This window comes from Artemia sp. Qi Xiang Cuo, chromosome 11 (assembly GCF_049724085.1).
Source record: "Artemia sp. Qi Xiang Cuo chromosome 11, ASM4972408v1, whole genome shotgun sequence".
NCBI lineage: Eukaryota > Metazoa > Arthropoda > Branchiopoda > Anostraca > Artemiidae > Artemia > Artemia sp. Qi Xiang Cuo.
The window spans coordinates 29,811,587-29,838,294 of NC_142804.1; the positions used below are offsets into that span (position 1 = coordinate 29,811,587).

The following is a 26,708-nucleotide window of genomic DNA, read 5'->3' on the forward strand; positions in this document are numbered from 1 at the left end:
TTAATATATATGACACATTTTTATTTCAAGACTTACTTAAACTTGCACTCGTAACAAAAATCGAAAACACAAATCAGAAATTTTATACCATACACATTCGAATTTTTAGACCTGAATCCGAAATACAAAAATTTCTTTTATACTTTAACACTTTCACGTGACATGATATTAAACTAACTCTTCGAAACGCAACAATAACTAGAAAAAGAAAATAAACGAAAAATTACTCTAAGATGACTGAAGGCTATTTGTTTCGATTTAGATAATTAAAACTATGCAGCCTGAAAAATGTTGGATATAATCAGACTAATCACAAAAAAAAAAAAATACAAGATTTGTATTTGAGGAAGAACGCTATGCAGATAGGAAAAGCTTCACATAAAAAAAAAGTTTTAACTGCAAAAGAACAGTAATTTTAATCAATTCACATTCAGAGATAATACGGATGTTTACTAGACGAAATTCGCGAAATATATACTAGACAAAATAAGTGAAAAGGGGGTCTTAAGAAAAATAGCCAAATCCTTTGCTCAATTTCGGTATTTATTAAAAATCTCAGAGTGAATGGGCCTTCAGGTTTAAAAACACATTTAAGATAGCAAAGAAAAGTTTATTCGAGATTGAATGTTACAAATTGATATAAAATTTCAAGCAGATTGAAAATAAACTTCCTTGCTCTCTTTTAAAACAAAATATTGCTGAGGATTTTCCAAAATAGAAAATAACAAAATATAAATAAAAAAAAGGTAGTAACTGCTTCATTGTTTAAGGTTCTAGTGAACACTATCTTTTCGAAATTTTTGGTGGGAAAATTGCTATGCCGAATACTATGTAGTGAAAAAATGTAGATTTATCACAATGTTACTTTATGAAAATTCTCTTGAGTATTCTAGGTACAAAGAAGATATTCTTCAAAATTGTTCAAGCTATATCTTGTATAGCCAATCAGTCAATGATACCTTAAATTTAACAATTCTGAGTTCAATGAAAATACGGCAATCAAAAGTCAAAATATATTCCTTGCGAAAACCAGTTGCACACACTTACAATTTGAAATTACAAAGTTATTTGGAAAATGATAGCAAATATTGTGTTTTGGAAAGGGAAAAAAGTATACAGCTGATTATTTTGAAGATGTCACAAAGCGATACGACAGGAGTGGTAACCAAATATGGTGCATACTTAACTGTAAACTACTTTTTGGAGGAAGATTTGTTTTTGGTTGTTTTTTGGACAGCTGCATATCCATTGAGCAAGAAAGTTGTTTTATTCAAATTGAACTTAGCGATAATATAGGTTTTTAACTTATGAAATTTGATTTAACGTCAAACAGAAAAAAAGTTCTTAGATCAAAAGCTCTGTATTGGTAGAAGATCTCTAAGAAATACGGCTAAAAAATTGTTTCTAGAATACTCGAATGCATTAATTTGTAGGCGATATCAAGAAATCTGGGGATTTTATTCCTCCCCGTCTCCAAGAATAAAAATCAGAATTTGCACATATAAATGCATTACCTTTTTTTACCCAATTGGCTGAAAGTATAGAAAGGTGAATATCTGGAAATTATAAATCTTTTCTTTTAGAACTTCAACTTATACAAGGTCAAATTTATTTGTAGACTAAACAGAATATTGAACACAGCAGACCCAGTCACTCCCCCCCCCCAAAAAAAAAGAAGTGGAAAGCTGAATTTTTTATGAACACATGATGCAGAATATATGGATACATTTGTTATGTCACTAAAATCACACAGTTCAACAGATTCACAAAGTATTTATACATTTAGGTTTCTTGAGTAGGCGTTGAACCATTCAATGAAGCTACATCCGAAACGAAGCTTGATGTATGAATCCCAAGTCTACTTAATCTCAGTGATAATTGCTCCATGTCATTTCTGATAGAATTAATTCTCTCTTCGTAAAGATTCACTAGTGCAGTTAACGTTAAAGCACGCGCAACTCTACCAGTTGCTTCACTGCTTTCTTCTTCCTCTGAATCGCTTGAATCGCTATTTTTTTCATCTTGACTCGGATTGAGTAGTAAACCAGCCACCCCCTTCTTAGAAGCAGAGACAAGATCACGTTTTATCCTTCGCTTTCGTCCAGGACCGTGCACTCTAAACTGAACCATTTCTTCAAAATCGACTTTGTAAATAAATCCAGCAATTAAAACTTCACATGAACTTCTACTGCCACTGAATGCAGCCTCAATCTCCTGATTAGTCCGATGGTCATACTGCCACCAGCCTAAAGACAATAATTAGAGACTTAGTCGATTCAGGCAAGCAAGTAAAATATATTACCTTTAAAGTCTGATGTTATTGAATCTTTACAGTTTTTAATATGTCTTTTACTGTTTTGCTGCCTTGATTGTTTTTAATATGTTTGTTCCCTTTTCTTTTTTCTTTTTTTTTGTTAAAAAAGCCTGGTCTGAGATACGGGCAGCCAAAGATGGCACCTCGGGCGTCATTTTTATATTCAATTCTTAGTAGAACATACAATGTTTCAAGTCTGTAATATTTCATAATATCTATTGCTTTAAAAAAAAAAACTTCCACGTTTTTGCTTTTACTGTGACTAGATTTTGATATGACAAAACAACAGATTCTGATTTCTTAAGACAAATGAATTATCCCTTTATTGACCATTTGATAGATGCAAAATAAAATTTATAGTTGTTTTTAACAAGGAAAACCGGAAAAAAAAACTCTTAGAAACGAGCTCAAAGAAAAAAACTAGCAGAAATAAGTAAGATGGCGTGCTGAAATTGTTTTTTATCCAAAGCAAATCTGAATGAAACTCCTTCTGTGTTTGTTTTATTTTTTAGATAATGAAAATAAATTATGCTTGAAATTGGATTATTTCTATCTGTATTAATGAAAAATGTATTAATGAAAATTAATTATTAAAACGCTGAAAAACATGTTGGCGATGAAATTATTAACTGGAATCAGGAAAAATTCAGATATTCCTAGAATTAGATTTGTCATTGGAATCAGAAAATTTTTTCTGATTCTCAACATAATCCCATTTTCAGAATTAAAAAAAAAGACTTGCATCTTCAAAGACAAGCTTCTGTTTGTTATAAAAAAAATACCAGTTACTTACACCTTCGCCAAGAGTCTGATTGCAGACAATCTCATTCTCATATACTGTTAATTGTTGACTTAACTATGAAAGAGGTTAAAGCTGTCTCAATTACCAGAATGTCATTCATTTTCAAACTTTCTAAATTTTCAGGTTCTCCAAATAAATAAACTAAAGAAATTTAGTTTTAACTGTGTGATGACCATTCATTACTGGAAGTTACCTTATTACGTAGACTGAATGTTCAGTTTTACAGACTTATCAAAACTCTTGGCTATAACTTCTCTGCCTTTTTTTTCTTTTGAAAATGCATTCCGAAAGTCACTTTTATGAAGACCCTTGATTAATTGTTCAATTACTTTAAATGCATAAATGTTAAAAAAAAAACTAATAATAATTGCGCATAGAATTAAGGTCGGCCTCTCACAGAGGAATTTATCCTGGAGAAAAAATTAAATTTTCAAAAGGTCAATGGAAGTCTTTTTTCACTATAATGCAAACAACACCACCATCTATGGAGTCTGAGGAAGGCAAGATTTTAACTTTTAGTTATAATTATTACTGTGTATTTTACCTTTCCTTTATTTGTTTATAGTAATCTCTATTTGTTTAGGTTCGACTAATTATATAACTAAATCTGCTCCTTTTAAGTTAATACATTTTTCTTAAAGTTCCAATCGAAATCTCAAACACACTTCTGACTTAAATGATATGTTTTATTTTGTTTCCCTCAAAACAATCTACCATTATCGTTGTTACTTACGCTTAATTGTCGAAATTATCTGACAGCCCCTGCCACAGGAAAATATGAAAATTGTAGCCTAAAATATATTTTTTTGCTTTGACCCCCCCCTTACCTGGAACTGAGTAATCTTGCCCCCTCCCCACAAAGATAATAGATTTGTGTATATTTATACTCCATTATACCTATCTTGTAGATACATGCGCCATTTATATCTGATGCAAAAAAAAAAAAAATTAAAAGCTTTTTATTTTGCAGTAGATAATAGGAACGGTAGTGTTGCAGTTGTCAGATCTACACAAACAGAAAATAAAAAAGAATAAATAAACTAGGAATAATCATTTCGACGGTGTTTAATTGTATGAAAATATGGTGCTGTGAAGTTATTTTGTACTGCTATGGTTGACAGTGTCTCCTGACAGAGAATGATACGTATCTGAGTTGGGCGTTTTCTGAATTGTGGACATTTCTGGCCTCTTGACATCAGCTGCACCACTAAAATATTGAGCGAAAAAAAAAACAGTCGGTACCTTTTTTTCATTTTTTTTATTTTAAGACAATCTTACACAAAGCGAACGTGAGCAACCATCAAACCAGAAGAAAGGGGTCAGCTATTGTAGAATAATAGCGCCAATATTGACAAAAAGAGCAAATATCCACAGATTATGAAAGTAAAAATATTTTTACTCTATTCAAAATCTTTGCTTTATTAGCAATGACATTTTTCTGAAATTTTTTACTTCAAATTCCTTACCATTACTGCCCTCATAATACCAGATGTAGCCATCGCCATCAGAAGCAATCCTTGCAATTTCTTCATGGTTTAAAACTTTTGGATTCTTCAAAATTTCTCTAGGAAATGGTGTTCTACACATCGGACATTTTCTCTGTGCGCTATAAGCCACGCCCTAGAATAAAACATAAGATACAGATATTCTTAGCTTAACGCCATAATCTAGCATAGCTCTTTCGAGATTATTTCCCAATTTTCATTATTTTAGGCTAACATTATGTTCACACAGCTGTGTTTTCGCGGAAAAACCAACATTTTTACGTTTTCGAGATATTTCATGAGATACGTTTCAAAACATATCCGTTTTCGATTTGGCCCATCAGAAAACAAAAACTTTTTACAAAAAGATATGTAGATTTTCTTTTGTAGTAAAAAAGCTGTTGTTATATATTTTTTCCTGTCCATCTAAACCCTTGTTTTATTTTGTAGTTTCAGTTTTAACGAAGGAAAGGCTGCAATTTAGTCAGTAATTCCACGTTTTACTGCCCCCATTATGCATGAGTGTCAACAAGAAAACGTAGCTGAAAAGATATTTTAATGCTTTATCTGAATAATACAGGTATTATATTAATCAAATTTTAGAATCATTAGAGCTACTAATTGACGAAATATCTTGATTTGAATAATTATGATATTTCAAGAAGACCATTACTGAGAACTGTTTTTGACTTCTACGAATGCTTTTTTTAAGTCTTTGATGAAAGACCTAATGACAAAAGGAATGCTTAATTTAAAAGCGTAAGATTCTAGAAATGCTGTACAAAAAGAAGTAAAATGATCAACGCCTCAGACGATTAAATCTCCCCTTGTGTCTTGTGGTTAATATTTCAGACTAATAAAGTACATAAGATTCCAAAGTTCTTGTAATTCAGAAATGTAGAAGTCTCAAAGCTAGTTTGCTCATTTCTAACATCATTTCTTATAATTAATTTTTGCGAACGTTTACAAAAAAAGGTCTCAGTGAAAAGTAAAGAGTGATTTTAAAAACTAAATCAAGCAGAAACAAAGTCATGTAATGAGTCAATCTTAAGAACAACAAAAACTACTGTAAACGAATTCAACCTCAAAAGTCTTGTTATATGATATTTGAACTATTTTGAACAAAATGGCCATCTCGAAATTTCAATCAGATGCATTTCGGGAAAATACAAGGTGTGAGTGGGGGAGCATCTGCCCTCCAATCACTTTGAATCTTAAAAAGGGCACTAGAACTTCTTATTACCAATCCAACGAGCCCCCTCCGAACTTTATACGTCCATCCTTTCTATAAATATCATATATGCCCCCAGGGCTTAACTTACAATCCTTGCCCTGAGGGTGGTGTGTGTGTGGGGGGGTGGGGTGTCAACCTCAGAGACATAACTTCTGGACTTTTAAACTACGTTGAACAAAATGGCAATATCAAAATTTAGATTGGTTGTGTTTGGGGAAATGATAGGCGTGGGGGGGGGGGTCGCTGCCCTCCAGTCACTTTCAACTATTAAAAAGGGCACTAGCCCTTTCAATTTCCAGTTGAACGAGCCCTTTTCGAAGTTTCTATGACAACTCCTTCAATACAAAGCGCCCTGATAAAAAAAAAACTAAATAAAGAACGATGTTGGCACAAAGTATTATTGATTATTTTTTAGTTTGTTTGTTTGTTTCCTTAGACCAGGGCACTTCGTATCAAACGAATTGTCTTAGAAACTTCAAAAAGGGCTCATTCAATTGAAAATGGAAGGGCTTGTGCCCTTTTTAATAGTCAGAACTGATTGGAAGTCAACTACGACCCCTTCCATGCCCACCATTTCCCCAAACACATCCAATCAAAATTTTGAGATAGCCATTTTGTTCAACGTAGTTAAAAGATGATGAAATTATGTCTTTGATGAGGACACTCCCCCACAACCCTCAGGGCAAGGTTGTAAGTTATGCCCTGGGGGTTTATAAGGTTTTTATTGAAAACGTTGTCATAGAAACTTGAAAAAAGGCTCATTCGATTGGAAATTAAAAGGGCTAGTGTCCTTTTTAATAGTCGAAAGTGATTGGAGGGTAACTAACCCCACTCTCACGCCCACCATTTCCCCAAACACATCCAATCAAAATTTTGAGATAGCTATTTTATTCAACGTAGTTGAAAATTCTGAGTTAGGTCTTTGAGGATGACCCCCCCCCCCCCCCCCCAACCCTCAGGGCAATAGTTGTAATTTATACCCTGGGGGCATATAAGGTTTTTATAGAAAGCGTTGTCATCGAAACTTCAAAAATGGCTCATTCGATTGGAAATTCAAAGGGCTAGTGCCCTTTTTAATAGTTGAAAGTTATTGGAGGGCAACAAACTCAGAGCCCTCAGGTTAAGGGTTGTAAGTTATGCCCTGGGGACATATAAGGTCTTTATAGAAAATTTTGTTGTGGAAACTTCAAAAAGGGCACATTTGATTGGAAATTGAGGTGGCTAGTGACTCTTTTTAATAGTCAAAAGTGATTAAAGTAAAACTAACCCCCCTCTCACGCCCACCATTTCCCCAAACACATCCAATCAAAATTTTGAGATAGCAATTTTGTTCAATGTAGTTTAAAGTTCTGGAAATTAGGTCTTTGAGGATGAACACTCCCCCAAAACCCTCAGGGCAAGGTTAAGTTATGCCCTGGAGGCATATAATGTTTTTATAGAAGGCGTTATCGTAGATACTTCAAAAAGGGCTCATTCCATTGGAAATTCAAAGGGCTAGTGTCCTTTTTAATAATTGAAAGTGATTGGAGGGCAACTAACCCCCTCTCACACCCACCACTTCCCGAAACATCCAATCAAAATTTTGAGATACCCATTTTGTTCAACGTAGTTGAAAGTTCTAGTAATTATGTCTTTGAGGATGACAAAAACCCCACACCCCATGGGCAAGGGTTGCAAGTTATGCCCTGGGGGCATACTAGGTTTTTATAGAAAGTGTTGTCGCAGTTTAGTTATGTCCTGGGGACATATAAGGTTTTTTATAGAAAGTGTTGTCATAGAAACTTCAAAAAGGGCTTATTCGATTGGAAATTGAAAGGGCTAGTGCCCTGTTTAATAGTCGAAAGTGATTGGAGGACAACTAACCCCCTCCAATCATACCTACCATTTCCCTGAACAAATTCTATCAAAATTTTGAGACAGCCATTTTGTTCAACGTAGTTAAAAGGTGCGGAAATTATGTCTTTGAGGATGACAAACCCCCCACAGTCCCCAGGGCATAACTTACAACATTTGCCCTAGGGGCTGTGGGGGTATATATAAGGTTTTTCTTACATAAAACGTTGTCGTAAAAACTTCAAAAAGGGCTCATTCGATTGAAAATTGAAATGGCTTGAGCTCTTTTTAATAGTTGAAAGTGATTTGAGGGCAACTAACTCCCCCTCTCACGCCCACCATTTCCCCAAACACATCCAATCGAAATTTTGAGATAGCGATTTTGTTCAAATTAGTTGAACAATCTGGAAATTAGTTCTTTGAGGATGACAGCCCCCCCCCCCAACCCTCAGGGCAAGGGGTATAATTTATACCCCGGGGGCATATAAGGTTTTTATAGAAAAGTTTTTTTAGAAATTTTTATAGAAAATTTTGTTCAACGTAGTTGAAAGTTTTGGAAATTAAGTCTTTGAGGATGATAAGCCCCTTAGAGTCCTCAGGGTAAGGGTTGTAAGTTATACCCTGGGGACATATCAGTTTTTTTTTATAGAAAGTGTTGTCGTAGAAACTTCAAAAAGGGCTCATTTGATTAGAAATTGAAAGGGTTAGTACCCTTTCTAATAGTTGAAAGTTATTGGAGGGCAACTAACCCTCTCTCACGCCCACCATTTCCCCAAACACACCCAATAGAAATTTTGAGATAGTCATTTTGTTCAACTTAGTTGAAAGTTCTGGCAATTATATCTTTGAGGATGACAAACCCCTCAGGGCAAGGGTTGCAATTTATGCTCTTGCGGCATATAAGGTTTTTTATAGAAAGCGTTGTCATAGAAACTTCAATAAGAGTTCATTCAATTGGAAATTGAAAGGGCTAGTGCCCTTTTTAATAGTCGTAAGTGATTGGAGGGCAACTAACCCCCCTCTCACGCCCAACATTTCCTCAAACACATCCAATCAAAGTTTTTAGATAGCTATTTTGTTCAACGTAGTTGCAAGTTCTGGAAATTAGATATTTGAGGATGACAACCCCGACGGCCTTCAGGGTAAGGGTCTTTTTAATAGCAGAAAGTGATTGGAGGGTAATTACCCCCCCCTCACTCCCACCATTTCCCCAAACACATCCAATGAAAATTTTTAGATAGCCATTTTTTTCAATGTAGTTGAAAGTTCTAGAAATTAGGACTTTAAGATGACAATCCCCCACAGCCCTCAGGTTAAAGGTTGTAAGTTATGCTCTTGGGGCTTATAAGGTTTTTATAGAAAGCTTTGTTGTAGAAACTTCAAAAAGAGCTCATTTGAATGGAACTTGAAAGGGCTAATGCCCTTTTTAATAGTCAAAGTCATTGGAGGGCAACTAAGCCCCTCTCACACCCACCATTTCCCCAAACATCCAATTAAAATTTTTAGATAGCCATTTTTTTCAACATAGTTGAAAGTTCTAGAAATTATGTCTTTGAGGATAGCAAACTCCCCACACCCCTCAGGGCAAGGTTTGTAATTTATGCCCTGGCGGCATATAAGGTTTTTATAGACAGCGTTGTTGTAGAAACTTCAAAAAGGGCTCATCTAAATGGAAATTGAAAGGGCTAGTGCCCTTTTTAATAGTCGACAGCGATTGGAGAGCAACTAACTCCCCTCTCACGCCCACCGTTTCCCCAAACATGTCTAATCAAAATTTTGAAATAGCCATTTTTTTTCAATTTAGTTGAAAGTTCTAGAAATTACGTCTTTAAGGATGACAACCCCTGCCCGCCCCCAGCCCTCAGGTTAAGGGTTGTAAGTTATCCCCTGGGGGCATATAAGGTTTTTATAAAGTGTTGTTGTGGAAACTTCAAAAAGGGCACATTTGATTGGAAATTGAGGGGGCTCGTGACTCTTTTTAATAGTCAAAAGTGATTAAAGTGCAACTAACCCCCCTCTCACGCCCACCATTTCCTCAAACACATCCAATCAAAATTTTGAGATAGTCATTTTGTTCAACGTAGTTTAAAGTTCTGGAAATTAGGTCTTTGAGGATGACAACTCCCCCAAAACCCTCTGGGCAGGGTTAAGTTATGCCCTGGGGGCATATAAGTTTTTTTATAGAAAGTGTTGTCATAGAAACTTCAAAAAAAGCTCATTTGATTGGAAATTGAAAGTGCTAGTTCCCTTTTTAATAGTAGAAAGTGATTGGAGGGCAACTAACCCCCCTCTCACACCCACCATTTCCCTGAACACATTGAATCAAAATTTCGAGACAGCTAATTTGTTCAACGTAGTAGGAGGGAGCGGAAATTATTTCTTTGAGGATGACAAATCCCCCACAGCCCCCAGAGCAAAGGTTGTAAGTTATGCCCGGGGGGGGGGGGGCATATAGGTTTTTATAGAAAGTACTGTCATGGAAACTTCAAAAAGGGTTCATTCGATTGGGAATTGAGAGGGCTAGTGCCCTTATTAATGGTCAAAAGCGATCAGAGGGCAAATGCCCTCCAATTGCAGAACTTACAACCTTTGCCCTGGGGGCTGTGGGGGGTTTGTCCTCCTCAAAGAACTGTAAGTAATGCCCTCCAATTTGTGGTAGTTTTATGCTTGGTAGATTATTTGATTCTATTTTTGCTCATTTTTGGTTTAACGGAGTTCTTTACTTTTTTTGAAAACTTATTTTGTGGAAAATTGATTTTTAACTAATAACAAAAATAAAACATTATGCCAACATTGTTCTTTACTTAGGCAGCACTATTGCACTACCTATGATATTTTGCAAAGCAATGTTTACAGAACACATGGTTACTTGTTTTTGACCATGTTTAGAATTGATAATGAAGGAAAATTATATGTTTAAAATCCATCTTGAACCCCAATATACTTTCATATAAAAACTTATTTGACAATATTGGCTGTTCTCACATTTTTCTTAAAATTAAATTTGCTGAATAATGGATTCGAACTAAATAACAAAACAACTTCTTTTCTTGTTTTTAAAAGTATCCAATTTTATCTTAATTTTAACATGGGGGTTTGGAAGACCTGGCCCCCTCAACAAACGTCAATCAAAACATTCTGGAATAAAAAATTAATTTGCTTTGATGTTAGAGCCCCCTCCTTCACTATAAAACTCAGAAAATTGCCCAAAATCATGCACTTTTGCTCTGATTGTTTAGAGTATTGTTTTGGAAGGAAAGAAGAATTATTTTTAAGATAGATTTGAAGAATTAATTACAAGTTGTAATTACACTGGCTTCCTTAGAAGTTTTTAACAGAATTTGTTGGCAATTTCATTTTCTGCTCAACTAACAAGGAAAATTTGATTGGAAAACAAGCCCTTATAGCAAAACAATATGTGTCCTGCTTGCTCTCCTATTAAACTGATAGCAAAACAAATTTAAACTTTATTTTGGCAAAGAAAAAGAAGTAAATGTAAGGTTATTACCTTGATGCAAAGAAAACAAAATGTATGATTGCAGGACAGTTCAACAGGATGTGAACAAGGTAAAAGGCATACTGGACACTCGTCTGACATTTCTGGAAAAAGAAAATTAAATTAGTTTAACTTCGATAGTTCAAACATAGAAAAACTATAACTTAACTTATAAGTACAAGTATGAACAGTCCTATGCCTGGATTGGGAAAGACACCCCAAATCTTTAATTTGGTAGGTTCAAACTCCCTCTTCTCAACTGTAAAATAGGTACTGTGGAAATCATTGCATCTTTGAGTGCAGCATCCAATCTACACGGAAAAAAGGGTTCAACTTACTTTTTGCAATGGATTAGGTCCCAGAAGCTAGTATTCTACTCCAAAATCCCGGTGGAGTGCAAATCTTTCCAAAGGTATTGAAACTGAAATACTTGTCTGTTGAAGAAGTCAAATGAACTTCTAATCAAACATTAGTTAAAATAAGAAAATTAAATAAGAGGGCTAAACAGTTTTAACTCAAACCCCCACAACTAAAACAGAAGAACCAACTGAAATCTTCAACAGTTTCCCTTTTTTAAATCTCACAAACAATAAATGCAAGTTGTTTTCTTATTTACTTACTAAGGTCATGGATATCCTCATGGGATGCTTTGGGGTCAGAACTCCTGCCAACTCATACACAAGAATTTGGTATATTGCTCTATCTGATGTAGTGTGTGATAATTGATCAATCTTGACATTTCTAATGTTTTTGTTCATTGTTTTCATGGCCTGGCTCCATAAAAAGGGCATGGAGAAATCATTCAATAACAATATTTGGGAGACAGTTTGAACCCATTTGCTGGACATGGCTAAACCAGTATTGTTTTGTTTCTTGATTCTGTTGAGAGTGATTTGAGCAGACTCAAGTCTTTGGTGTACTTCCATATTCAAGATACAGTCTGTGTATTTGATTCTTTTAATGTTATGGAAACATTGTATCTTAAATGCTAGAAGTTTCCTTTTGATGTTAGTTTTGAGTGTCACTGTGTCACCATAGATGCATGAGGATGACTAGGCTGTGGAATATGCACTGGTCTAGTTTGTTGGATAGATGATTATTTTTGAGAGTTTGGCTACTCTTTGGAAGCTAGAACAAACAAGTGTAAGTTGTTATTTTATATCAGAGGTATGGTAATCAGAGGAGTGTAGGCCACCTAGGTACAAGAGGTAGTCCACCATTTCAACTGGTTGTATGTCTACACTGCTAATGGGGGATTACCTAGTTTATGTCTTGTAGCTACCACAACTTTGGTCTTATTGAAATTGATCTCCATCCCAAACACCTTAGCAGCATTGAAAAGTTATTCAGCTTGTGCCACCAGTTCTTGTGATGAGTTAGCTAACTTACCTATATCATATGTGTAGGCAAGATTTTCTATCAACAGCCCTTCTATTTTAGCACCACATACCAAACATACCAGTGATATGTTGGCATTTTGAAAGGGGTTGAAGAGGCATGGTAAAAAGATGCAACACTGGAGTGCTCCTGACAGAGTTATGAACTCTTCTGACAACCTGTCAGAAGTTTTACTTGGCCTAAAAGCTGGTCATAATAACTCCTGATGATTTGGACTATTTCATCAGGAATTCACTAGAGAAGGAGAATATGCCACAGTGATTTGTCCCACTTCAGGTTAGATAACTGTTAAAAAACAACAAATAGTTGGTAGAGTTCTTGGTTGAATTTGTAGCATTGTTCCATGTGTTGTTGAACAACAAATATTGGGTTGATTGTGGATCTGGAAGGTCAAAAGCCACCCTGATGTTTTCCTATGGTAATATCCATAATTATTGATATTGGTTGGATAAGACTTTTTTCAGAGCATGTGGCTGGTGGTTTGTGAGGCTAATTGGACAAGAATTTCAGCATTCCTTTTTCAATCCCCATTTTTTATGAATAGGGACAATGGCTGCCTTCCTCTGTTGATGGGCATAAAACTAGTTTTGCACATGGCAGGCACAATGATAGGGTACAGGTCAGTCACAGTATACAATACACTGTTAATGACTTCAATAGTCAACTCAATCTGGGTTATGGGCCTTTTTTTAATTGAACAACTTTATTGCTGATTGGGTTTCCAACTAGAACAGGGGTCTAAGTTCTTGTTTGGATGAGGGGAATCTGGTCAATATTTTGGGATAAGCTGCAACAGGGGGTTTGAGTTTGTCTTTAAAGAAATCTGTCTATCTTTCAAGTTTTGTTTTTGAATTGGTAATCCTTATTCTATCTTTGTCCAGGATAACAGATATTTGTAGATTTTTTTTTGAACTCAATTCAAATGCTGTTCTAAAAATTGCTGTTCTGTTTCATCATGATTTTTAAGAGAGGTGGTTTCTTGGCTAAATGAGAGGTGGTAGCACACCACTCCTTTGTACCATCTTGCAGAAGCTGTTGTCCATAATTCTGGATATCCTGCCCTTCTATAGAGAATTCACATTCTGGCCATGTACAATGCCATTCCTAGTTTTCTTTGACAAGAACTGCAAATGAGAAAAACTTAAATCCTAGTTCTTGGATTTCAAATCAACAGTTGGTTGGGTTACAATTCTAGACAAGCTACTTTTTGCTATCTTGGAAATTGGTTGGATAGGAAAATTAAACTTTCATGAAATGGATCTACAGACTAAAGTATGTCCCACAAAGGTATTTTGAAGCACCTACATCCTCTCCTTCTCCCTACAGAGACAACTGATCTTTGGTGACCTTAAAAATCTTTGTGTTATAAAAGTGAAACCTTTAAAATAGATCTTCTGCTTAAATGAAGCACAAGAAAAGTATTTTCAGCTTAACAACTTTGCTCAATCTAAACTTTTTTTTACATATTTATTCAGCTATATTATTAAGCTCATTTACAATCAGTTGTTTTGTTTGTTGATGTATATCATTTTTGTATTGGTAAAATTCTACTTCAGCTAGTTTTGGCTATCTTGGAAAGGGGTTAGGTTAGGAAAATGAAATTCTACTTTAGAGCTGCTTTTGGCTATCTTGGAAAGGGGCTATGTTAGGAAAATAAAATTTTTAGGGATGGGTCTATAAGTTAAAATACGTCCTGGGAAGGTATTTCGAAGTACCTACCACCACTCCTTCACCCTCTAGATGTTCCTGACCTTTTAAAATCTGTGTTATAAAAGTGAAACCTTGCAAAATAGATCTTCTGCTTAACTAAAGAACAACAAAATTGTTTTTAGTTTCACAACTTTGTTCAATCCTAATTTATAAGGTTTTAAAGATATGAAAACACATTTCCTAAATGGTAGTATTATTAGTAAAAATGGTGGGAGCAGTGACAATGTTAAAAGTAGAATAGCCAAGGTTCAGGGTGTTTTTTCACAGTTAAAAAAAGTTTTAAAGAATAGAAAGATAAGTTTGTAAACCAAGATTAGAATATTAGAAGCTACAGTGATGACAGTGGTCAAATACGGCTCTGAAGCATGGGTGCTCCAAAAAGAAGATGAAGATTTGCTAGATGTTTTCCAAAGAAATTGCTTAAGGATTGTTCTGGGTACCTGGCTGACTGACTGTATTTCAAACAATAAGCTGTATGAAAAATGTGGTTCAATACCACTCTCTAGGGCTATAATGAAAGAAAGGTTGAGGTAGGTAGGGCACATTGTGCAGATGTAGGATGACAGATTGCCAAAGATTGTTCTTTTCAGCCAATCATTTAGGGCTAAATGGAAAGCATGTCATCCTTGTCTGGGGTGGAAGGACATCATAAAGAAAGATTTAAAGGAAATGGGAACATTGTGGGAGGGTGTATAAAGGGAGGCTTTGAATAGATTGGGATGGAGGAGGAGCATGCATAGCTGTGTTGGCCCCAGGCAGCTTGGTGCTGTAGCAAGTTGTTAGTACTAGTAGTAGTTTCCTAAATTTTGAAAAAAATGATATGGCTTAAAATTCTGCTCAAATAATAGGAATTGCATTTTCAGGACTAAAGCCAGAGGAAAAGAAACTAATAATTGAAAATTAAGGTAAAATGTTGTTTTGTCAAAATTTCAATAACTATAGACCTGTCATGTAGGCAATTTTCAGGACCCTCTAGAGGGAGAAGGGGTGGATGTAGGTACTTCAAAATACCTTCCCATGACATAGGCTACTTTAGCCTGTGGACCCATCCCTGAAAGTTTCATTTTCCTAACCTAACTCCTTTCCAAGATAGCTGAAAGTAGCTATAGTAGAATTTTAGGTAAATTTTTACCAAATCATATTATTGACTAAAAAATAAAGTGAATATACCACTTGATGCCTTTTGGTAAAGTTCTATGAAATCATATTATTGAGTTAGGACTAAAGTGAATACACTATTTGATGCCTTTTTTATGCTGATTACAAATACAATAAGCATTTCTATCGGAAATGAATTTCAGCCCCCCCCCTATATAGGCCAATTCAGGGTTAGGTTAGGTATAGCATATATAGGAGGGGGGCTGAAATTCATTTCCGATAGAAATGCTTATTATATTTGTAATCAGCATCAAAAAAGACATTGAATGGTGTATTCACTTTAGTCCTAACTCAATAATATGATTTTGTAGAACTTATTTGCCTTTTTTTATGCTCTTTCCAAATATAATAATCATTCTTGTCAGAAATGAATTTTAACCCCACCCCTATATAGGCTATACCAATTCAGGGTGTATATTTACACATTAGGGGGGGGGTGTTGGCAAATTTTATTTCAGATGTAAATGGGAGGTAAGTTTAAACTTTACCCCCACCCCCCTAATGTGCAAATATATACCCTGAATTGGTATATTGGGGTGGGAGGAAAATTTATTTCTGACAAAAATGATAATTATATTTGTAAAGAGCATAAAAAAAGGCAGGTCAATATCTACCAAATCATATTATTGAGTTAGGATTAAAATGAATATACCATTCGATGCCTGTTTTTATACTGATTATGAATATAATCAGCATTTCTATCGGAAATGAGTTTCAGCCCCCCCCCTATATAGGCTATACCTAACCCAACCTAACCTAACCCTGAATTGGCATAGCCTATATAGGGGGGTACTGAAATTCATTTCCGATAGAAATGCTTATTATATTTGTAATCAGCATAAAAAAAGGCATCAAATGGTGTATTCACTTTAGTCCTAACTCAATAGGCCTAATATGATTTGGTAGATATTGACCAAATAGGCATCAAGTGGTAAATTCACTTTATTTGTAAGTAAATAATATGATTTGGCAAAAATTTACCAAATTTTCCCAAAATAGGGCCTAATGTCAATTAAAAAAGAGTCTACATAAATAAAATAGAAAATCAGCATAGGGCTATATTTAGTCCAATTTCCGTGGTAGCAACCATTTTACCAATCCCAGTAGACCTAGCAAAATTAGGCTGGATGTCTTAGAAACTGCAAATCCTTAAATAAATATTTTATTCTTCTTCTTATTCTACTATTCAATTCTATTATTAACCTACTATCTAATTCTCCTATTCTTCTATCATTAAATTCCTTAGAGCCTTCTGTTTCTTCTGCTAATAAGTGATCCATAATGTTTTACTGCGTCACTAGCGATCACCGTTTTGGATAAGAATCGTGAATGGAATGTAATATTTGAGAGTATTATATAGTAGAAATATGATATATGAATAATATTACATGCAAGGTATATATTAGGTATAGATAGTATGAGAATTAACTGTGAATGAGATTTATAAGGCAAGCCTCTGGTTATATCCACCGGGTTTGACGTCAATACTCACTCAATATATCCACCAGGGTGACCCAAGACATTTGGAACTTGGTTGAAGTCTAAGCCAGGGTTGCCACCCGGTGAGAAGAAAATCAATAGATACTTGAAACAAAGTCACTAAATCAGCACATAAATCACTAGATTATTGACCAGAAATCACTAGAATTTTAAAACTCGTTATCATTGTAATTAATAACTGTTTCGTTTCTTTAAAATGTTCTATTCAGGCACACCTACGGGAAGAAGGTTAAATTTCCCCCTAGATGTGGAAAAATACCTTTAGGTTTAGATTTTATTTTTCTCAAGCGAAATTACCTTTAAAATTATTATGTAGAGAATGGAACAAAATCCTTGCTTCCTCCCTTGTGCCGAATTGACACCAGCGACAATTTTGAAAATAGCCTTTATATAATTCGATGGAAAAAATGTGTCCCACTCTTTACAAATTTCGATAAGCATTGATCTTATTGCTTCTTAAAAATAAAAAGGGTTTTTAATTATACGGAAGACACCCAAGAAATAAAGTTATGTTAATCCTAATGAAATATGCCAAAATATGATGAAAATATAATACTTTAGTTTGTATAATAATATAATTTGGGCCATATAGTTGCACATTAGGGGGACGTGGAGGTAAAATAACTTGACCTAATCTTATCCCCGCTCTCCTAATGTACAAATATACAGCCCAAGTTATACAAGTCCAATGCATTCTGTCACCCGTTATTTGTCTTTGTGGCTATGAAACTGGTTTTTATAAATCGTATCCTTATTATCCTTAGCACACTTCCATCCCAAGACCTATCCTCAGTCGCTGCGTGGGTCATGTTAAGTCTAAAGATATAGTTTTGGAACCTTTCAACTATGCTAAACAAAATGGCTATCTCAAATTTTTGATCGAACAATTTTGGGAAAAAAAGGGACGTGACAGGGGGGGCCAGTAGCCGTCCGATCTTTTTGGTGAAATAAAAGGGACACCAGAAATTTTAATTTACGTTCAAATGCACCCTCTCCCGATGTTCTAAAACCGTTGGTTCGATACGATCACCTCTGGGAAAAAAATTAGCATGCATCCATGCAATTTCTTCTGGCAAATAATACAAAATTCAACACTTTTGCAGATAGGGGCTTGAAATCTCTATAGTTGGACTCGCTGATACCCGAATCTAATGGTTTAATTTTAATTAAAATTCTTTAAGTTTTAGTGGGTGTTTCCTTCCTCTTTCGAAAATCAGGCAAATTTTCACAGTTTCTTAGCCTTTTATGGGTTAAAACTAAGCTTAATGAGTCTTATAAATAAGCCGATGATGTATTGATTGATTTCAAAATTCTGTTTCTAGAATTTCAGTTACTATTGAGCCTCGTAGCTCCAGTCCTACAGTTCGTTGCCACAAACTGTTTGATATATTAGCAGATAAATCCAAAAACTTAAAGAAGTACCTTAATTACCTTAATTCGCACTTCGGAGCGATTAAGGTCCATACAGGATCTGTTGTGCTCCGGGAAAAGGATGTTATCTGCGCTTATTAGGTGTTTTAGTTACAAATAAGAGAATTCGGAGAATTATTGGAGTTTTGATTAGACATTAGAAGTAGAAATTAAGTTCTTTAGACCATTCCCAGAGTTGATACCTCTCCCTTTACTCACAACCGACTTCAATAATCAAACTACAATCGATTTAATCTATGTATTTATATTACAAATCCCATTATAAAAAGCACTAGGTACTATTTTTTTCAATGATTTCTTTTTTCATTTAGAAAATCACATTAAATGTATACCTACCTTCTTATTTTTCAATTACTCTATTACTGTTCTATTTGCAGATGCAGAGGGTGTATTCATATCCACCATTACACTCCACTTTAAAAGATTTTAACAGAAGAAAATCTGATTTAGAACTGATAGATTACAGAGAAAAAAACAACAACATAAATATGCAGATAAAAGTTCGACCTGAGCAAATGTTGTAAAATAGGAAGTATAAAACATTTTCGCAATTTTGCGATTAACTAGTTCGCCTATTAGCTTGATGATAAGGCTCTGGGGTTATATTTGATATAGACATATGGTGGGAAATCGGAAGTTTCAAAGGCAGTATATTTGCATAAATGCTAATATGGAACATATTAGGAACTGTAGTTAATCACTTTTTGTGTTTTTTTTATTAGTTGCTTCCTATATGCTTTATTCGACTGAATTATGATTATACGCGCTATATCGTGAAAAATCACTAAATTTAGCAAAAAAACACTAGTTTTAGAACGAAAATCACTATAAATCACTAGCTAGAAAAAAATCACTAGGCAACTTAAAAATCACTAGAAATAGTGATAAGTCACTAGGGGTGGCAATCCTTGTCTAGGCTCAAGTAGAGGTATGCTCATGCCTAAACAAAGCTTGAAGCATTTTGTCACTCTCAAAGAAGAAACAATTGACCCCGATTAATCTGGTCGACTCCCTAGATATCACTTGGTCTCCTCAAAAAGTCCTGTTCCATGAGCTAAGTCACGAGCCTAAAATATTGATTTACAACTTGGCTCACAAGGGTGCAAAGACTAAAGGGTGACGTCAGGCAGAGGTGCAGTCAAAGGTGAGGAGAGGTATTTTCTCCCAAATTTCCAAGATTTTGGTGCGAAGCGCAGACACCTTGGAATTTGGGTGATGTTTTTAATTTAATTTAGCCTCTGTGTCAGCATTTGTTGGCACACTGGACAATTTTATCGGCAAATTCTTCATACATCCCCCTCCCTCTTCCAAACTCAAAATCAAGCTGCTTCCCTGACGCTAGGTGTATACTCGAGGGTGCCTTCGGGTCTGTTGAAGACGAACAATGAAATAAAAAACAACACAGAAATAAGAGGGATGGAATCCAATGTACAACACAATGCTTTACGACCGAGTAGTTGAAGTCTGCTATGTATTTTTGTCATGAAATAGTTGGTACATTTTCTAAGAACAAGATTCTTGTGAAGAGTTCCGTTTGCAAAGCTTGGGACTTACGACCAGAATATTGAAATTCTAATTTCAGACTGACCCTCCTCTCACGAAAAATTTCTCAAGGGTTTACGTATGGCAGCTGATCTTCTTTCATAAATGTGGAGAACAAGAACCAGAAGGTTAATTTCCATCTTGTAACGGTATCAAAATTCAAAACCTCAACCCTTCCAAATTAAAGTTACCCATGTAAAATAGAATCACCCAAAATATGAACCTAAAAATTCAAGTAACCCAGAGATCGAGTAAGGCTTGATCGTGCAATTTAAAAAGTAGCAAACAAATGTATCTTGATTGAATAAACTTTGTATAATCTTTCCCACAGCAAATGTAGAAGCAATAAATAAATCTATCTTGAAGCACAAGGACAAAGTGTCACAAAAATATGCAATAACTATCAGGGTGACCAAATGTTGCGCGACAGGCGACCAACAATGTAGTTTAAATTTAGGAGCTTGAATCTCCAAACTGTCAAGAGAAGGTAGAATTTATTGGACAAAAAAATAGCCACGAGAAATACAAAGTATTTTCATGTAATATAGTTACATTGTTCTGAAACTAAGTTTAGATTTAGGTATTCCAATATAACTAAGTTGTATTGTCCCACAACGAGTTTCACCATGATAAATTATAAGCCGTCTGGAAACTGAGGTACAAGTTGTTAGCAATAAATTTACAAAAGTAATACAATAGTGGTCAGAAAAAATTCCAAAATGAAATCTCATAGCTATAAATCGTGTGAAAGTTCAAGCAGCCAATTGGTGTATTCCCTGTCCAGTAAGAATATAGGACACACTATTTGACCAATAGGTCCAATGTAACATACTTTTTAGCAACGCCTTAATATGACCTCTGACGAAATTGGATAGTATAGTTAGTTAGGACTCGGCAAGTTCGAGTCAGTCTAGAGCAGTTTTCTGAGAGTTCTTGACCAAACGTATGTAAGTTTAAAGTGAATCTATTATCAGCCCATTTGACAATTTTGAAAATATTATGTGAGTTCTTTACCATGTTCAACCCAATTTTTGAACTTGTATTTTAAATAAGACCCGCGTTGGTATATATATCTCAGTATATAATTTTATCAAAGTGCCTATGACACTAAATTGAAGCGTAGATTATCCGATATTCCTGATCCAGTTTTTGTATCGCAAATGTGAGTAAAAATAAATACATTACTTTCTTATGTTTGATTCTCGTCCTTGTGTCTTTGTGTCTCCAACCGCTCTCTAGGGAACCTGAATCCTTTTAATCTGATTTCAACTCAGTATGGCCATTAACATACGCTCCCCGATTGACCCGCTGTTTTAATCCCCCGTCACACGAAGTTTCCCCTCAAACTATGGTATAAAGTTTACATAACCTCACCACAAAGAAATAAAACCCCCTGTTTGAAAACACAAAATAAAATCCCCCCATTTGAATTGGCTAATATAACCCCCCCCCACCCCCCCCCCATTAGAATTGATGCGGCTCTGTTTAACGGAGTAAAACACAGAAACAAAATTTTCCCTTAGAAAAAAAGGGAAGTGATATATATATAAATTATTGAGAAATACTACGCATAGAGAAAGTGCAATATTTTGTTAGACCTAAGCTCCCCTAAGATAGTAACAAAAAACACTCCTAAGAAAGAGATAAGAATTATAATCCCCCCATAAGCCAAGTGAAACTTGAAGGTGTAAAATTGAAGTTCTGTCAAAAAAAACCTTAAGTGCCGAATTTATAGTGTTTTTGAAATAATTACCAGTATGTCGTTAGATCCAAACAAACAATTGTTAAAACAAAAACTTATTGCTAAAACAGTGGAAATTTTAAAATCCCTTCCATCATACAATGGAGATTCAGACGTAGATGAATTTAGTATACAATTAAACCAATTCGTAGAAGTAACCCAAACGGACTTAAAATCATTGGTGGGCATTCTGTTAATGAGACTAAAAGGGCAAGCGTTAACATTTTTAAAACAAATAAAGAACACCATAGGGGAAGATAACAACCTCCCAATAAACTCCATAGAGAAATTACTAAAAGCGTTCCGAGAAAGTTTCGTTGAGACCAGTTCAATACACAAATTAAAGCACGGTACAGTATGTTTTGATGAAACGCAGAATGTAAGGGAACACCTATGCATAATGTAATGGTATCTATAGAGGCAAACTATAGGAAAGAATCTGGTAGCTTATATGATAAAATTGTGCTAAACGCTTTCTTACAGGGACTGAGCCCTAAACTATACCGAATGATAATATCTAAGAATATTCAAACATTAGAATTAGCAGTTCAAGAAGTAGAAAGAATGGTTGAAATCGACACGACTGTGGCGAACCACAATAAGTCAAGAATAAATAATGTAGGAGAATCAATGCCGGGACGATCACGAGAAATCTTACCCGCATTTTTCTCAAGAGATAATTCCTCAAAACCGAATCAAAATAGATCCTCAACCTCTACCAGGCAAATAACTGTGCGTTTCGTACCCACAAACACGAAAAGCTACGTAAATAACCCCAAATTGTATGCTACGCTTGTAATAAACAAGGGCATATTGCCAGGGAATGCCGTACTAGAAACAACTATGCACCAGCAACCCCCAGTTTTAATAACCGTTTGTTCGGGATAACAAACTTAAATTCCAATGGGTCAGGAAGCTATATGAGTAACCCCCCACGCCTGCCATGTTTCCGCAACCCCTACCAACAGGGATTGGAGTATGCAAATCTTCCCCCCAACAGACAAAATAATTATTGGTTTCCCAACCCAAATACGCGGCAAAACATGTACCAGTTTAATTCACGGGCAGTGTATCCTACAAGATTTAATAGGAATATAATAGGATTTTCACTTTACTGAAAAAATATAAATGTTTTTACTTTTATAACTTTAATAAATAAAATAATATTAACATTTTGATTACTACATATCAGTATATGTATATTAAACTGACAGTGCAAATTCATTTGTATTTTCTTAACTAAAGTGCAAATTATGTTCTGACTTTGGGAAGGCATATGGGCTTTGACCCCAACTTATGTTAATTTCTGCTCGTTTTGCGTTTGACTCGGTTATCTATTGTAATTTCTGTTCGTTTTGGGTTTCATTTATTAATCAATGCTGATTTGTGGTAGTTTCACGCTTGGTAGATTATTTGATTTGAATTTTGCTCATTTTTGGTTTCATGGAGCTCTTTAATTTTCTTTGTAAAAACTTATTTTTTGGAAACAGTTTTTTTAATTAATTTCTGTTCGTTTTATATAGAAAACCCAGAGGGTAGAAGCAGAACAAGAATTGTCCAACCCCTCCCCCAAAAACCTGGTGCCATCCCGTAGCCGACGGAAGAACGAATATGCACCAATTACTTCGGAGGCGATCGAAACTCCTAGATGCTGCTGCACAATTGATAAAAGAAAGATTGAAAATCTAAAACATGATAGAAGTCACGCTCAAACCTCTTAGTAAAGTTAAGGCCTCCAAGGAAAAAATAAACAAGGAAATAAATAAAATCCTCTTGGCAAAAAAAATAAATAACCTAATCGAGACTGAATTTATGGATTGCAAAGAACAGGGTTCAAGAATACAGAATGAAATAGAATTAGTGAGCGACGCCAAGTTTTTTAAACGATCACGATCACTTTGATAAACTTTAAAAAATATTGTGTTATTAGATGCAAGAAATCGGTAGAAAAGTGAAAGAACATAAGGCCAATACTGTTGTAATTGCCAAAGCCCTAGTACGAAAAGTACTGGTGCCAGAACAAATCGAGCTCCTGAATCTACAGCATGAATATGACCGTTTAAAAGCACAAAAAGAAATAATCAAACTAAGACAGGAAAGCCTAGAAATAGAGTTAGAAGAAAAGAAAACAGAAATCAACAGAGAATTGCAAAAACGAAGAGAATTTTGTTCAAACTTAGAGAAAAGGGTGGAAACCTTATTTACAATTGAAGTCAATATACCCCTCAGCCCACAACTGGAAAATATTCTTGCTAACACATATAACAAAAGACCACCACAACCCCCATATTTTACGATCCCCAATCAGGCTCAGTATCCCCTTATAAACCCCCAAACGGAATCTACTCAACAAAACCCTCCAACCTATGTTAGCATGACTGCTAGAACCCAATACCCCACTACCCAAGTAAATGATGCAACTGGTCAAGGCCCCTCAAAGATCTCTCCACCACAAGGAACGCCCAAAGTTCAGCCGTTACCCTCCGATACAGAAAACTAAGAAAATATTGAGCACGGCAGCTCTTTAATTAAAAAAAAGGTAAAATTCTTTTTTCTCGCTTAAATACCTAAACAAAAAAAAATAATTTTTTTTTTACAAGTATAGTATAATAAATTGTGCAAAAACGGGGTATAACGGTAATCAAATACCTCGTGCGAGATCACGTTAAAATACAGAACTCATATTTGCATGGTGTCGGCAGTCATATGGGACGTTAAACTAAAAAGCTTACATTATTGCTAACGCCATAGCAAACAATGTTTAATACTTTTAATGCTCTTCATTTCTTTCCTGGTTCCTTAAATAATCTCGTCTATACCCGCATTTGAAGAGGAGTAGAATAAAATACTGCATTTTAGATTCTACCGTAGAAGCTAAAGTATAATTGGAGCAGCTGTCCTAGTTTTGTCTGTCCCAGTTAGCCCCTGGAGTAGGTAGATATGTGGTTAGTTAGGGCTCTCCATGCATTGAAATATAATTAAACTCAGGACAAGCTTTTGATCGTAGTCGAGATATTCAAAATGTGGATCTAAAGAAACTCTTTTAGTATTTCGAGGTTTGATATATTTCGGCTGGAAAATCATCTTCTGCAAAGGTGACTCATTAATCTTAAGTACCAAAGGGTATATTCGAACTAAAGATTTTATTGATGTAGCTACTACTTTAAAACATATCGGAGCGTCATTGCCTTGTTAGTGGCAATGTTAAAAAAAAATTAACCCTGTGTTAGTAGTTAATTTTATCTGATGTCTTACCCAAATTCGGAAAACTGCACGCGATCAACATAATCGAACATTTTATTATAGAATATCCTAACTTTTTTCTTTTACCTTCATCATAAGATTAAATTAGTACTTTTATTATTACCAAGGAGCCTTCTTTTAAAATACTAAACACAGTTAATCCATTAGATTTGATCGTACTCAGAGACAATGTACCGAGATTACTTTCAAGATTTCCAATACCATTTTGACAATAGGTCAAAAGTAAAACCGTAATTTAGCAATATTTTTTTATCATTATTAGTATTATCACAATAGCGAATCATAAGAGACGCAGTGTTTAATTGCTCAAATAATTCATAACCACTCCTCACTATAAAACTCGAAAGAGAAAGCAGGCTTTGGTGCAAATAGCAACCAAAAGTACTCTTTCAAGCATAAAGAAAAATTCAGCTGAACGAAAAACCCCTACGGACTGCCTTAATCACCCCCCTCCCCATAAACTAAATAGACAAACAACATTTTGGCTTTCCCTAAAGCCACACCTTTCCCTTTCGATCTTGTTAATTTGAAACGTAATTCAAATAAACCCATGCGAAATATTGGTTCGACTAACCAACATTAGCGTATACAGAAAAAATGAACCGCAAGTCAATCGATTTATCGGCGTATTTCTTCTCCTAAACTTCAAAAAAAACTTTCCCTTCTACCTTGCACTTGCAACATGAACGATTGGATTAATTGACCTGTGTACTGTTTCATGTTCTGAATTATTTTAATATTCTTATTAATAAGTAATCTGTTTGCCTAAAAACAAACAAAATATGAGCAAATAATTCATTATTCTAAAATGCCCATTAAGTACCAATAATAGAAATGCCAATTTCAGCGAATAAGAGGAAACTGCCCATGAAAAAAATGAGAAAATTAGAAAAGTTTTATAGTCTTAGTCTATTGATCCCTTTGGTTTGATGTATTCTTTTGTGTGGAATAATCCAACGTTAGTTCACATACCTTTTAAGTCAAGTGCGACAATCACCTTGAATAGAAATTTTTCGACAACCAGTCCTCGCAATCTAGCAACTAATCACGTGTTACTCGTGAAAAATAGACAGTTTTGAAAAACAAGAAAAAAGGGAACCTGCCGTAAGTCCAAAAGTACATGAAATTAGCTATCAAAGTTCCAAAAAATTGTATCTTTGAGTCACAAATAAGATAGAACTATAGCAAAAAATAATGAATCGAAAATTGTAGCATTTAAGACACAAGTTTGGCCCGTAAACTTAACCAGTAGGAAAAATCATAGCTAAAAAATATAAATAACCGGTAAAAAATAACCCGTAGAATGCGTAGAAACCTAGAGGAAGTAAACCATAATGCAGTAATTATTATGCTGGATATCATAAAAACAAAATAAATGTACAAATATAATCTTAGTTTTCCAAAGAACGCATTGGAAACCAGTAATAGACATACCGACACAAGCGAGTCGCGAGCCCCTTGTCAATAAATGGTCAATTGTAACAATGATAAGCCTAATATCTTCAAAGGTAGGAAGAACCCCTCCCCCTTCGTTAACGAGAATTTCCGAAACTAAATCCGCGCTATGGTTCTCACGACTGCAGAATAATGTCGTGATTTTAGCCTAATTCTCGAGTGATTGTGTAAAAAAAACGTAATCTAAATTCTGTATGTCTTCGCAAAAAATACGGGTTCTGCAAGGTATATTGTTAAGGCAGGTAGGTGGAAATTGGACAAATATAAGCCTGCCAATACGCAGACTAATAACCCAAATCAAGTGCGGAATAGCATGATGAAATAAAAATAAACAATTCTCCAAAAT

The 26,708-nt window shown here is 35.0% G+C and overlaps 1 protein-coding gene across 3 annotated transcripts; it reads right to left on the reverse strand.

The window, feature by feature from the left end:
* On the reverse strand, positions 1-16,729 carry LOC148946856 (E3 ubiquitin-protein ligase rnf146-like). 3 transcript variants are annotated; one of them, XM_089096671.1, is made up of 4 exons: positions 16,637-16,729; positions 11,176-11,267; positions 4,583-4,736; positions 1-2,246 (listed from the first exon to the last, which is right to left on the reverse strand). In XM_089096671.1, exons 1-4 carry the CDS (start codon positions 16,707-16,709, stop codon positions 1,783-1,785), a joined length of 783 nt encoding a protein of 260 aa, XP_088952797.1. In that variant the 5' UTR covers positions 16,710-16,729; the 3' UTR covers positions 1-1,782. The 3 variants fall into 3 exon arrangements, with proteins under 3 accessions (XP_088952797.1, XP_088952798.1, XP_088952799.1); XM_089096672.1 differs by lacking the exon at positions 16,637-16,729 and adding an exon at positions 16,525-16,581; XM_089096673.1 differs by lacking the exon at positions 16,637-16,729 and adding an exon at positions 16,517-16,555.
* Between the last annotated feature and the right edge of the window lie 9,979 nt (positions 16,730-26,708).